Genomic DNA, 13,838 nt, shown 5'->3' with positions numbered 1-13,838 from the left:
CCAGCCAGGGGAGATGGGGGCCCACCCCAGCACCATCCCACCACCCCTTCGTGGCAGGAGCAGGGAACTCAGCCCTGGACCACAGGATGAGGGTTTTGGGCTGCCCGGCCAGCCGTACCTTTTTGCAGCGAGTGCAGCGAGGAGCAAACTTGCTCTCGTAGCAGGGGACACAGTAATAATCCTTCTGGTCTGGGATGAAGGACCGCGACCCGATGGGCTGCTGGCAGCTGCTGCATATGAAGCAGTGCTCGTGCCAGGTTTGTCCGTTGTACTCCAGCTTGCGGGACCCTGCAAGAAGAGCGGTGCTCAGAGAGGCAGGAAGGGGCACACGCGCTCACACAGGAGGCTGTGCAGGACAAAACGGGGTCCTGCACACCGTGGCACGGGCAAACGGGGCCACGCAGATGGCTGGGGAGGAGTCCCCAGGTCCAGCTGGCAGCCACGAGCAGAGGGAGGGCTGTGGCAACATGCCCCCTGCACCAGCACAGGCCACGGCAGAGAAGCCTGTTGTAACCCATAGCTGAAGCGGGTGCCAAAATGGCCAAGCAAAGACACTCCTTTGCCTCGGGCTATCGGCAGAGACGCACCTTCAGCCATTCCTTCCTTTCTTGTCAGCACACATCAGAAAATGCCCAGGAAACCCTTTGTTATTTCCTCCCCGTCTCACTTCCCCATAAAAAAAAGAAAAGGTAACAGACAGACAGGGCTGTGCTGATCGCATCTCGGCATCCTGCTGTCCTGCCAGACGGCGCCCAGCCCGTGCTGTGCTCTGTCAGTGCAGTAGGAGGGCAGAAATCCACCTCTCCCTTGCTGCCCCAGCGCTGGAGCCTGCAGCCCCATCCAGTGCTGCTGGAACTTGAGCAAACCACAGCCCTGGCCCCTGTCTGCTCCTACCTGGCATGACCGTCTTCTCGCAGGCGATGCACTTGGAGGAGAACTCGCTGCAGTAGCAGTCGTTGCACAGCAGCTCCTCGTCCTGGCAGGTGAAGGGCTCGTCGGCCAGCGAGCGGTCGCAGCGGAAGCAGCGGAAGCAGTGCTCGTGGTAGTGGCGATCCTCGTAGTACAGCTCCTGGGGAGGACAGCGAGGTGAGGGGGGTTGGGGACGAGCACCCGGAGCCCGCGATGCTCAGCACGGGGCCCATACTCACTCTGCAGTCGTGGCCGATGAGCTCCTTGCACTCGTCGCAGGTGTTGGCGAAGTGGGCGTCGTAGCAGGGGATGCAGTACGGGCCGTTGTCCATCTGGATGTACTTGCGCCCGTACAGGGACTCCTTGCAGTTGTCGCAGTCGAAGCACTCCGTCATGGTGCCGGTTTGGGGGCCTCCTTCACCTGCTGCGAGAAGGAGCAGAGGCGCTCGCTCAGCACCGCCTCACCCTGCCGAGATAAGCCCTGATATCCCTACGGGACAAGGACCTCAAACCCTGCTTGTGGCCGACGACTGGCCGCTGTCGGGACAGGTCAGAGGCATTTCCAAAAACGCCCGCAGGCGGTCAGGGCTGAGGCTGAATCTGGCCCCAGTTTTCCGCTCGCACTCGGCACCCGGAGCACGTAGGCACCGAGGCACCGCCCGGAGAAACCCAGACACGTGGGCATGGGGTGAGCTTCCCGCTGCCCCGCTTCTTGCTGGGAAGCACAGGGTAAAGGATAACTGAAACCAGAAGAATTTTTCTGCGGAAGTTCTGATTTAGCACCCGGAACGGCCCCATGTGCACGCTGGGCACTGCTATCACACCCGAGCCAGGCACCGTGAGGGAGAGCCACCTCCCGGCCCCCTTTGGAGACCCCCGTGAGCTGCCAACACAGCCCCGCACCACGAGCAAGATTCCTGGGGACAGCTCGCGGGCCGATGCTCCGCCTGATCCAGCTGTCAGCGTTTCCAGCGCTGGAACTTCTCCAGGACTTTTTACAGCTGCTCCGTGGGGAAGCAGAAATCGGGCACCCTGTGCCGTGCCCGGCTACGAAACCACGTCCCAGCAAAGCTCTTTGCACGTGTTGCTCCAGCTACAAACCCTCTTCAGGGAGCAGGCACTGAGAAGGACGGGTGGTTTACGAGCCAGGGAGGTGCTCGGGCTTTGCAGGCAGCTCAGACACCACACGCTGCCCCTCTCTCCCCCTCGGACGAGCGGCACACAGAACAACCACACGCTCCTCGGAACCCCGATTCCGGAGCGCGAGCACCTTCCTGCTGCTTGCTTTAACCTGGTTATTCCTAAATATGGAATTCTCCGCTTGCAAATTCACACCCTTCTGCAATACCAGCTCGCTGTCAAGTGTAGACAAGCCCAGGGAATTACATCTGAGCAGTCAGCGGCGGAGCCGCACGCTGCAGCTTCCTCCAGGACCCCCCCTGCTCCAGGAGGAGCTGCGTGGCCCCGTCTGCAGCCCCGAGCTCAGTGGGGGCAGCAGCTCCCCACCACCCCGTGGCCCCCTCCCCAAGGTCTCCCCCGTGGCAGCGGCTGTCCCTTGATGCTGGGAGGCCCCCGCGGGGCAGGAGCTGATCCAGACAGCTCTGACTCAGGCAGCGAGCTCCCCAGCGCTATTCTTGGGCAAGTTCCACGGCTCCCAGCTGTTGTCAAGCCTGGTATGTGCTGATAGCGCTGCCGGGGAATAAATCGAGTGTTCCCACATGGCTACGTGACCAGCGGACGGGGAACAAAGTCCCCCTTCAGATGCTCTCGCTGCCCAGCTGCCGCCTGCCGTGGGAGCAGCTCCACGGCCCCCAGCCCACCCGGGCAGCTCCCAGTTTGGGACTGGGGATGGGGCAGGCGCTCGGGGAGGTTTTCCCGAAGGAGCCCGGTGAGTGCCGGTGCCGGGGGTGGCCCCGTTGCCCCAGCTCTGCCCTCCCAGCACCCTCCCATCACGGTGCCCACTCATGGGGGCAGCAGCTCCTGCGCCCCCCATCCGCGTCCCACTGCCGCCCCGCTTGCCTTGGCTCCCTGCAGCCACCCGGGACCTCTCTTCGCTGGCGAAGAATGAAAACTGAATTACCACCCTCCTCCTCCCAGCCCTTCCGAGGAGAGGAACTTTCCAAGGTGTGTCTTGTAATAAAAGGGCCTCTAATAAGCACTCCTGCCCTGGGAGCCACGATACCGTCGGGGCTAGGAGGTACCGTGTTTGCTCAATGGGCTGTGCTATCTCCGTGGTCCTAAAACACGGGGGCAGAGGGCAGCAAAAAACACACGGGGAGGAAAAACAACTGGGTGGGAGAAGCCTTGGGTTCTACTGGTGAGATGGACTCAGCCCCCAAGCGCTGCTGTCCCCAGCCTGGAGGCTGCCCTTCCCCGTCCCCAACCTCAAAGCAAGGCACAGCATTTTGCTAAGGGCAGCGGGGCTCCCCCAGCCCCGACCCGCTGTGCTGAGGCAGGTGCTGCTGCCCCAAAAGTGCCCCGGCCCCCAGCCCCACACGTACCCTCGGCACCCAGTGCCACCCAGCAAGCCCCAGGCGAGTAGCGGGTGCACCAACAGCGTCCCTGCAGCACGACCCCGCTCCCCCCTGGCAGCTGAGTGAGTGCTGTGACCAAAAGAGGGCTTAAAAACAAAAGTGACAGGACAGGAACATTTCAATCCCAAATGCTGTTTGTCATCCCGGCTGCTCTCAGTGCCAGCCCCTGCTCTGCCACCGCCAGCTGGCACCCACCACGAGCACCGGGGCAGCACCGTGGGTGCCACCGGGTGCTGCCTTTGCTGCAGGGTACCGAGCAGACATAGAGGATTGAGAGAAAACCAGACGAACCCTCTGAAAATGATATCCCTGGTTAGACCCTAAAGCATCGTCTGAAGCCACACCGTGCTGGCAGGACGCCTGCTGAAGCCCCTGAACTGGGAGAACTGGGTGCACTGGGAGCAAAGGGCTGCTCCGCAGGGTATTGCTGCCATCCAGCTCCTCCTGGGCTGTGCTCACCCCTGCTTTGAGTGGATTTTCCCCCAAATCAGACTGTCCCTGTTGGTCCCAGCTGGCCCAGCCCCAGAGCCTGAGCAGGCTGGGGGTGCAGGGACTGTCAGGAGCCAGCACTGAGCATCGCATGGCTGGGGCTGCCGTGAGAGCACACGGGATCGGACTCCACGATGCCCTTTCCAGAGAATAAAGACCAGCCCCAGGAAGTTTGATCGGAGTTATTTGCATTAGATAAGCTGTGAGGAAGCAATCTGTTTGCTCCCTTTGTTCTGGTCGCGCATGCACTGTCAAACCCCTGCCCCATGCCAAAGCAAACTGCATCTTCACCCCCGCGGGCACGGCACCGCTGGGGACCAAGTTCATGGCGAAGGGGAGAGGAAAGAAAGAGAGCAAAGGAGTTGTAAAAAGCCCATAATTCTTACGAATCGGGGACTTGGAAATTGTCTCCTTTCATGAAGAAAAGAGGTGGAGTTTTTCAAACGTCGTTTAAAAACAAAACTTTAATTGATGCTCAGATTTAGCAGGCACTTCTAAATATAGGCAGCCACTATGTGTGCTAATTAGCGTGTGCTCATACTCTGCAGCCTGCACCACCCTGTAAACACAGGCTGACTACGTGATGCCTTCCACTGCTAGCCAAGGAGTTGCCCAAAACGAGGGGATTCCAGCTGCAAAGGGAGCTTTTGTTTGCCTGTCGCAGGACAAGCGCGGTGCCTGCAGGACCAGGTCCGTCGCACGTGGGGACGGTGGAGCTGGACACGGGATGTTCTCGCAGCTGTCTCATTGTCCAAGGGCAAAAATACCACCAAATATCTGCTTGCCAGCTGCCTGCCCGTTCCTCCTGACCGATATAGCCGTGCTCACGGAGGGAAGGAAGTTCGGTTCCTCTCCTGTGCCCAGGAACAAACAGCTTTGGCAACAAGAGCTCCTCTCGCAAACAACATTCAGAGTGCTCCGGGATGCAAACCTGATCAGTCTGGAACAGGGCTCAGAATAACTTCACGTCTGAGAAAGGTCAGCGATCCGCCAAGGACACGCAGCAGAGGCCACTTTCTAATTAGAGAGCAGCGTGCCCGTAACGCTGCGGCGGGACAGCAGAGGCTTAGCGACAGTCCCGGGATATCGTGACATTAAAGTCTACGAACCGGGGTCCTGTTATGCAAAGAATAGGGCCAGGGCCAGGCTTTCTGTGAACCCTTCAGAGTTTGATCAGCCTTCGGAGGCCGTTCCCACTACCAGGAGCTCCTTCAGCCCGAGCACCCCGCGGTCGCTGTCAGGTCACGTCCACGAAGCCACCCGAGCGCACGAGGCTATTCCAAAGGAAACACTTAATCTTTCCAGGGCACAGGAATAGACCTGTCTTTGGCTCTGTGTGTCAGGCTCCTGCCTATCCTCGCCTCCCCCTTGTGCAGTCTCACTTCACACCTAAACAGACACGTGGCCGGCGAGGCGCGGCGCTGCGGGCCAGGCTCCCCATGTAAGGACGAAACTGTCCAGGGAGGAGGCTTTGAAAGACGGTCCTGGGCGTGCTTCAAGGTCAGAAGAGGGGAAGAACGCTTTTTGTTCCTGCTGGCTTTCCAGAACCATTCCGGGTCCTGGAATCTGTGCGAAATTGTTTCTGCCTCTCGCCGACCCTAAAAGGGAAACCAGCTGCTCGCTCAGGGGAGCGGCGCTGGCCCCTGCGTTCTGCTGCGAACCAAAAACCTTCCCCTGCCCTGACACCGCTTCTGCAGCTTTATAGGACAGCGTGGGGCCAGCTCCCCTGCTCCTCCTTGCACCACAACCTCCCCATTTGCCCCCTCGCCCTGCTCCCAACCCCACGAGCTGCAAGCCTGGCACGGCGGGCACAACATCCCCGCCTGCAGCTTCCAGGTGAGAGGTTGGGGGAAGCTTGCCAGGACGGTGCCGAGCATTTTGCCAAGGTAAGGCAGCCGGATCCAGCCTGCCCGTTGGCAGTGCTGTTGCACCAAGCCTTCCCCGCCTGCTCCGAGCACCCCTGAGTCATTTCCTGCCTGCGGCTGCACCTCTGAGCTCCCTTCCAGCCCCACAGGCAGCCCAAGGGCACGGCGGCGAGGAGCAGAGTGCCTGCAGGGAGGCAGGAGAGAAAAGGCTCAGCCGGGCGCATGGCACACAGCTGTGCCCAACAGAACTGCAGTGTCGTAGCTTCCCCTGGCACAGGGGGACCCATCGCCTGCCCTGGGCTCTCGTGGGCTGCTCTGGGCTCTGCTGCAGGTCGATGGAGACGGCTGCACCCTGTGCTGCACATGGAAAAGTGTTGGCAGAATCCTTCCCTCGGCATGGCATGCAGCTTCTGAGACTTGGAGAGGAAGCAGCAGCAGAAACTGCGAAGGCAGCTGAGAAGGCACGAGGCTGGCTTCAATTGTTGCATTTTACTACAGCCTTAGGAGGGCAAACTGAGGTTTCTGAGCGTTCAGAAAATATCTGGGATGCCCTCCACTCAAAGTGCCAAACCACAGCCCACGGGCTCGCCCCCGCACATCGAGATACAGATTAAGATAAGAGCTAGAAGCTCAACCATCCCCAACCAAGTTTGATCTTACCAGAAACTCTCAGGCACTGGCAGCCCCCGCTGCCCAGAGGATCCCACTGCGCAGCTGCGTCTGGGACATCGCGCCCAGCCCCAGCTCAGCGGTGGCAATGACCCCGTGGTGCAGGGGACGGCCACCACTGCTGTGCCACACTGCCTACAGGCAGCAGGAGGGTGCCAGGAGGGTGCACGGGGCCCGATCCTGCCTAAACGCAGCCCCCCAAAAAGACAGGAGGCTGAAGAGTGAGGTTAGGCATGCAATGTGAGGAGCAGACCTTGGAAAGTGAAAGCCCGACGCTGGTAGGCACAAGAGGTGCCCCTGCCTCCAACACCAGAAAGGAAGCACCTGTGTCATTTTATACGTTACTGACGTGGCACGCTGTGCATGCCAATTTTTATTGTCCTTATCAGCATCGTTCCATGGAAGTGGAGAAGGGACACAGGAGGTCACCTCGCAGCCAGCTACAGCAGAGGCATCTCCGCAGCTTGCAGGAGCTTGGCACCGTCTCCAGGAGGTCAGGCTCCCTCCTGTGCTTTCACACTTCCTTGCAACACCAGCCAGAAGCAAATTCTGGGAGCAAAATGACCTGTCTAAGTATTTGCTGGTATCTGCCCGACCAGATACACTCAAAAGACCTGGAAAGCAGCAACGATTTCTTAAAGTTTACATTAAATTTCTGAATTACCCAGTCGACAAACTTCAGAGAGACTGCACGCCGAGTCAGCAACCTGCACACGGGGATAGTTTTGGCCCTGAGGTGCTTCCAGACTTTCCAGCAGACCTGGCCAGGTCTGCCAAAACCTCGGTACCCCCAGAAGCGAGCTGCCGTGCCCACGGATGGGACGTGGTGGGGCTGTCAGGAAGAGCAGGGTCCTTAGGAACTCCAAAACTCTGGTTTCAAAACACGAACGAGTTCGTAGACCTTTATCCCCTGGTAGTAAATTCCTCGTTCTTTCTCCAAAGATAAGGGCACAGAAAACAAAACTTTTCCTGTGTGAAAGGAAACCTGCTGCTAGCAAGTCAGGCTCTCACAAAGCAGCATCCCCATACAAGGTAATGGGACAAAGCTCCGAGCTGGTGTTTGTACACACTGGGACATTTGTCCTTTAAAGAAAGAACCTCTTTAACGAGGCCACATTTGCAAGGGATTCCAACTTTCCATACCACGGTGGAAAAGCAGGCGGGATTGCCCATCTGAGATTCAAACTGCAATTTCTCAGGGCCGGGACCTTGTTTTGCACTTGTTTTTGAGCTACTTCTGTCCCTCTCCTCCCCAGCTCGTTCCTATCGGAGCAGATCCACTCAGCCCAGCCACGAGGCAAAGCAACCACAGGGCTGAGCACGGAGACCTGGGCTTTGGGGTCAGGGAAAGAGAAGACCCATCCCAGTGAGAAACACCAGGCTTCCCGGGGGTGCCCACCCTCACTGCCTCTGCCCACCTTCCAAAACCTGAGCAGGGACAGCAGAGCAGGCTGACGAGGCGACAGGCAACATCCCGTTCAGCCTTTCCTCCAGGCTTATTTTCTTTGGGGAAAGTTAATTCTACCAGGGTTGAAGAAGGAGGCTTGAGAGTCCCTTCTACACAACCAGAAAATGAAAAACTCTGCCCAGGAAGAAAGGAGAGAACAATTTCAGAGCTAGAAGTGTATTACTAAACACCTGTAAGGATTAATTAATGGTCATGAATAGTTAATTAATCCTTACAGGTGTTTAGTAGTACAGTTCTAATTGTATTAGAACAAACTAATGGCCCTGAAAATGGTCCTGAATAAAATCCTGCCTCTTCAGATGGTGTTGGGCTGAGGGCACAGCTACCAGAGCAGAGCTGTTGGGCTGCGTTCAGAACACTCATGCCTTGTCACTCTGCTGACATGAAGACTGAGTTTTGTTTAAGAGATTGGCTGTTAATTTGATTTAAAGTCATATACAAAGTAAGCAAATTCTGCACAGGCAGCAGGAAGTCAGGAGTGGAAAGCACTTGGGCAGCTCGGACCCGTCGCGCTGCAAGCTGCCCACTTCACTCCAGGAAGGGAGTCCAAGAGCAAAGGAGTTCGATAGGAACACAGAAACTTCTCCCCAGCCAAATCGAGTCTCGTTTGCCAGATGGTGGCTTCAGAAGGTGCCAGAAGAGATTCTGGCAGGTCTCCCAAGAGGTGTGGGAGAGGAGAGCCTGGCCCGAGCTCCCCGCCGCAGGTACCTTCCCCTGCCCTGCGCAACACCGAGCGAGCAGGAGGAGCTGCTGGCAGCAGCAGCTTGCAACAAACCAAACACCGCTGCTGAAGCTGGTGACCGGCTGCAGGGCAGCAGCTGCAGACATGGCCAGGGTGACCATAATTGGAAGAAAGGTGCCGGAGCCAAGTTTTAGGGAGCGTGACCGAGCGCGGGAGCTTTGGTGCGGTCAGAGCAGCGGGGACTCGTGCCCTGGGGAAGTGGCAGTGGTTTGCAGCAGTTCTTCAAACGGAGCAAGCATGCAACTGGTTTCAGCACTCCTGCTCCCTTCTCCCCTCGTTGCATTTAAGGGAAGGATATGTGACGGTAACTGATATCAAAAATGTGCATATTGAGCTTTGGGATTTCCTCGTCTGTGACACAGCCGGTGCGCATTGCACCAGCTCAGCAGCAGCACTGCCAGCGTTGGGCACAAAACTCCCAGCACGGGAGCGGTCACAACTCCCATCTGCCCGGGGAGCCTCAACAGCACCAGCAAAACAGAGCCTGCCACTGGCAAATCCACAAGTTTCCTTGTTTTCCCTTTTTCAACTAGAAAGCCGGACGAGAGTAAGGAACGCGTTTATTGCGCTTGGCTGAATAAACCTTTCAGATATATTGAGGACACCATACGTTCATAGCCATCATCCTACTGGCAACAAACAGTAATGCAAGAAAGCAAACAAACCCTAAAGATAGCCATCGACCATACAAAACAAATTAATGGGCAGTGGCTGGCCTCCAGGGCCCAGGTTTCATACCAGGTCTCGGCAGGAGCTAATCTGGAAAGTGCCTGTTGCTTAGAGGTGGATTAGTTTATCTGTGAACCTTCTTTGCCCTTGTCATTAGAAAGTGATGGACAAGAAAAGGTGGTGGGAAGGGACCGTAACTGGATGAGGGTTCACCAAGAAAGTCATGAAGGGAGTATATATAAGTGCACGTGAAACTGCGAGCTGTGTGCACGGGGCCTCATGTTACCGCCCTGCTGCAGCGTGTTGTTCTTGCTCTGTGCTCTGCAGCCTCATCCCACCGCACATCGCCGTGATTACAGCCCTGCACGAGGAACAGGGCCCCCTCCACAAAGCAACCATATAACAAACGTGCCCACAAAGAGCAAACAGGAAAACACGCTCACGCCACAAACCCCAGAGCGCTGCGCTGCTCGGAGCCCAGGACGTCCTAAATCTTCCAAATGCGGCAACCCGGGGAGATCTGTGCAATGCCCTGGCTGTGACAGAAACAAAAAGGGAGTCCCGGAGAGCAGGCATGTTGTTAGGATTATTATCTAAGCAATGAAAGTTTAATTTTGGACTGAGCTGATTTATGCCCAGAAACCCCAGCACTTGGTCCGTGGCCGTACAAATGCCTGACGGCTCAGCCAGCTGCACGAGCCGAGGGCTCCGGCAATAAGGTTTCAAAATCTCTTTTCGCCCCATGAAATAAAGGTCATAGGCAGTACACGAGAATTCAAACATGAAAGCTTGGCAGGAAATGACTAAGTGCGTGCTGCAGCCAATTTACCTTCGTCTTAGATCTGCCCAGCACACAAGGATCTTGCAATTCAAACAGACATCGCAGCCTCCGCGCAGAAAAAAGAATCTGACTGCTCTAGTTGCCAGCTTTGAGGGTCAGTGCATCTCAGCACAGATATCACTACAAAATAAAAGAATCCTGCTTTCTTTCCCTGAAGTTCTTACAATTCTAGCCTTATGCTGTAGTTTTTCCTTTTGCTTCCCTCAGAGACAGCTGCTTTTTTTTCTTTTTTTTTAAATTGAGGCTTAAGCCACTCTTATTTCTGAGCAGATAAATCATTTAAATTGGTGTTCACAAAGCCGTTTGTAGTGCCTGACTAAAAGGTACTTACAGGATTACACCTCTGTTTTGCACACAGAGGCAATCGAGGGGCTGCTTCGAGCTTGCTTCTAAGCAAGCACGCTCAGGGGCTTGTGGACAGACTGCCAGGACACGTGCAGTCACGGTGCACACACACTGAAAAGCAAACCTGTGTGTGCTGAGCCCCATCCCCTATTAACTGCCCCCTCCAGAAAGCCTGGCAGCTCTTTTCTTGATTAAGGGTCAGCTCAATATCAATTTGTTGTGTGCTTTTTTTCTTGTTTTAGTAAACAGAGTAACTTTGACTTACAGGAGCAGGAAAAGCCACGTAAAACAGACACGTTTTATTTAATGCGTGCCTATTACTTAAAGGGCAATGTGAATTTTCTCACCAAATTTGGTCAAAATATTCCCTTTTTCAGTTGAATCCTTTGTCTCCCAAACCCCAGCATTTGTAGTTAACATCAGAGGAAGGGAGCCTGCACCGTGACCCCTGCAGTTTTGCCCTTTCAGGGCTCTCCACCTGCATGCAAAATCAACAGAGCGAAGCCGAAGTCAGCAAGGTGCCCGGGAGACATTGCCATGTCACTCGTGTGCCATGCAGCTGCCTTCCCGCTGTCTGATCACCAACCGTGGGCCCCTTTGCCTCTGCAGGATATTGTAATGAGAAATAAGGGCAGCCTCTGCCTGGAGTCCTTTTTACAGCTGCTGGTGTCCCTTGCAGAGCAAAGGCAATTACAGCCCTGTAACCCGCAGCATGTGAGCGCTTCTAAATCTGGGGAAGGACTGAATCCTGGCAAAGGCAAATTGTCTCAGGTTACCGTCCCGAGAACTGCTCGCTCGTGGCCCGAAACACAACTAGGATCCCCTGTTGCCTGGGAGATGCTGCGTGAGCCAGCTGCAGCCGTCCAGCAAAAAGGCAGAGCTCTCCAAGGACAGCAGCTGAGCCCTCCAGAGAGGAGTCAGGCAGGGGCCATAGGAAGAGGAAGATCTCGTTGAGCCACTGTCTTGCCAACGCAGACGTGAACCAAGTTTCTGTCTTCTGGGGCTAACGATTTCTCTGCTAGGTGATCTGCTCCTCGGGTGCCACTTGGGTTTAGCACACAGCCCTGGTCATGCAGTCAAGTCTCCTTGGTAAATTCTTGCTGAAACCTTTACAAATTTATCTTAATTATTGTACATCTTAAATTACAGAAACCATCGCTTGTAATTATCACGTATTTTACATAAAATCTCCAAGGAACATGTCATCGCACGCACCAAAAGGAAATTTGCAGAAAGCAACAAGCTTTCCAGCTTCTGCCCTGCTGCAATAGTTGGAGGCACAGAGTCTTTGGTGGTACCTATGAAAGGGAAAACTTGCCACGTCCAGAAGACTACATGGGCACAAATGGTCACAGAATCAGGTGTGAGTGCCTTTGTGTCATGCAGCTAAACACAAAGTTTCCAATACCTGGATGAGCCCAACTCAGAATTAGTGCCCACCACACTGGCTTCAGCCTGCACAACCCCGAGCGCTGCTGCTGGCAGGTGGCAGGACAAAGCACACGTGCTGACCACCCGAAAACTCAAGAAGAGATGAGGAGTGCTCCTTCACACACAAAAGCACCCATGAACAATAAGTAACAACAGCAGAAAGCCCCTGCTCCAGGCCTGCGGCTCATTCACAGAACCTCATCCTCTGATTTAAGTCTGAGATATACGAGGAGAACAAGGTGGAACAGATTTGCCACAGATAACAACAGAACAGAAAGGTCAGAAGCATAACTTTCAGAAGCCCCTCTCACCAAGAATTTCATGTAAAGACCAAGAAGAGTTGTTTCAGCCCCTGAAGCAGAGGACACGAAGCAAAGCCCCATTTCTTAGCTGCAGAGGCAATGCCCCACACTCATTCACCAAAGGAAGCAACAGCAAATCTCTGCCTAGATTTAAGGAGTTTCCAAAGCTCTTTGCACGTTCCTACAGCTTGGAGATCCCGGGCTTCCCTGCAACAAGAAAACACCAACACCTGAACACCCCTCCTCTGCTCCCCCAACCCACCAGACCCAACCCGATCTATTCACCGACTATTTGCCCCAAACTGGTGAACGCAGGGAAGCGAAGCCTCAGAGCGGTTCTGTTACCTTGCATTGCTGGCCGCGATGGATCAGCCCAAATCCCAGCCCAGGAGGAGCAGCAGCAGCGCGAGGGCGGCTCTGCGGCTGACTCCCACCGCAGACAGCCAGAGCAGGTGCGGCGAGCGAGGGGCTCTCGCTAGTAAATCAGCGCTTCGCCAGCAAAACGCTCGAGTGCTTGCCCAGAAACAAAAGCAGTCACATCATAAACCAGAGGGTGACATCAGCACAGGGATTGCATTTCCTACGCGGGTTCAAATTTCATTGCTTGTGACTGGAAATTGGACTCGTACGATCTGAGTTACTCCAACTTTTCACGAGAGGCGCAGGAATCCCTGATTCCAGTTTGTTAGATAAAACTCACTTCCAAACTCTCTTTATTTCTCAATGACCTGACAATAGAAAAGAACAACCAAGCAACACTCCTAACAGAAAGTCAAATGCTAACAAACACCATTATTAGCCTGATTTCCCAAGCCAGGTGCTAACGAAGCGAGCAGCCAAACTTCCACTGGAAAGGGTCGGTGTTATTCCAACAGCCCAGTCTGGGGCACAATTATTCAAAACGTCTAAACTGCCCTTTTCCCTACTTATTCAGAGTTCTGCTCTGCCTCTTCTTCTAAAATTAAAGCTATCAAGGATTTGAAAACACACATTTCATCATTCCTTGGTTGAGTCATTGTTTCGGAGCATGAAGCACGATGCATTCTGCTTACGGTCCGACTCCTTCCCCAACCCGAAGTGCGTTTGTGATTTTCCACATACAGCTCTTTGGGCTCTCCAAAAGCAACACATCCAAGCCTTCTATACAAGCCCAATGGGCCAGAATTAATCTTCCCGTGAGTTACATGATGTTTGCACGGGGTTGAGAAATACTAGAAATAAAAGTTCTCTTGGCTGAGTTAGATGCAACACTGCGTACTTTCTGCTACTAATGACTCTTTAGTAAGTACATCTATTACCCCACATAGTCCAGATCCCTCTGATTTAGCCATCACAGCAATTTTCTTGGTAGAAAAGTGTTTACTGAGTTAAAGGTAGCCACTGACATGCCTTAAAATTTAATAGCTTCCATTTCTCTCTGAAAATTTCTACGTGCTTGGAAAAGAGGCAGGTAATAAATAATACTCACCCAAGACACGAACTGAAGATTAGCTTGCTTTCTTTAGAAAGTACTTTAGCTCCTTGACTCCCTATTGCCAACAACACAAACATATATGATGATCCAGTGCAAGACC

The 13,838-nt window shown here is 54.7% G+C and overlaps 1 protein-coding gene across 6 annotated transcripts in view; it reads right to left on the bottom strand.

The window, feature by feature from the left end:
* Window positions 1-13,838, bottom strand: part of FHL3 (four and a half LIM domains 3) — a 28,008-nt gene that overhangs the window by 2,305 nt on the left and 11,865 nt on the right. The window contains exons 1-5 of one of the 6 annotated variants that reach the window (XM_068657894.1): window positions 12,610-12,781; window positions 9,798-9,881; window positions 1,149-1,333; window positions 895-1,069; window positions 119-288 (exon numbers count right to left, since the gene is read on the bottom strand). In XM_068657894.1, coding sequence (XP_068513995.1) covers window positions 119-288; window positions 895-1,069; window positions 1,149-1,333; window positions 9,798-9,881; window positions 12,610-12,616 — 621 coding nt within the window. In that variant the 5' untranslated portion in view covers window positions 12,617-12,781. Of the gene's footprint in view, window positions 1-118; window positions 289-894; window positions 1,070-1,148; window positions 1,334-1,812; window positions 1,835-9,797; window positions 9,882-12,609; window positions 12,782-13,838 lie in introns of those variants that run through there. The other 5 variants (XM_068657895.1, XM_068657896.1, XM_068657900.1 and 2 more) reach the window with 5 other exon arrangements.

The sequence above is a fragment of the Anas acuta genome, chromosome 21 (assembly GCF_963932015.1).
Source record: "Anas acuta chromosome 21, bAnaAcu1.1, whole genome shotgun sequence".
NCBI lineage: Eukaryota > Metazoa > Chordata > Aves > Anseriformes > Anatidae > Anas > Anas acuta.
This window is presented reverse-complemented; position numbering and strand designations above follow the sequence as displayed.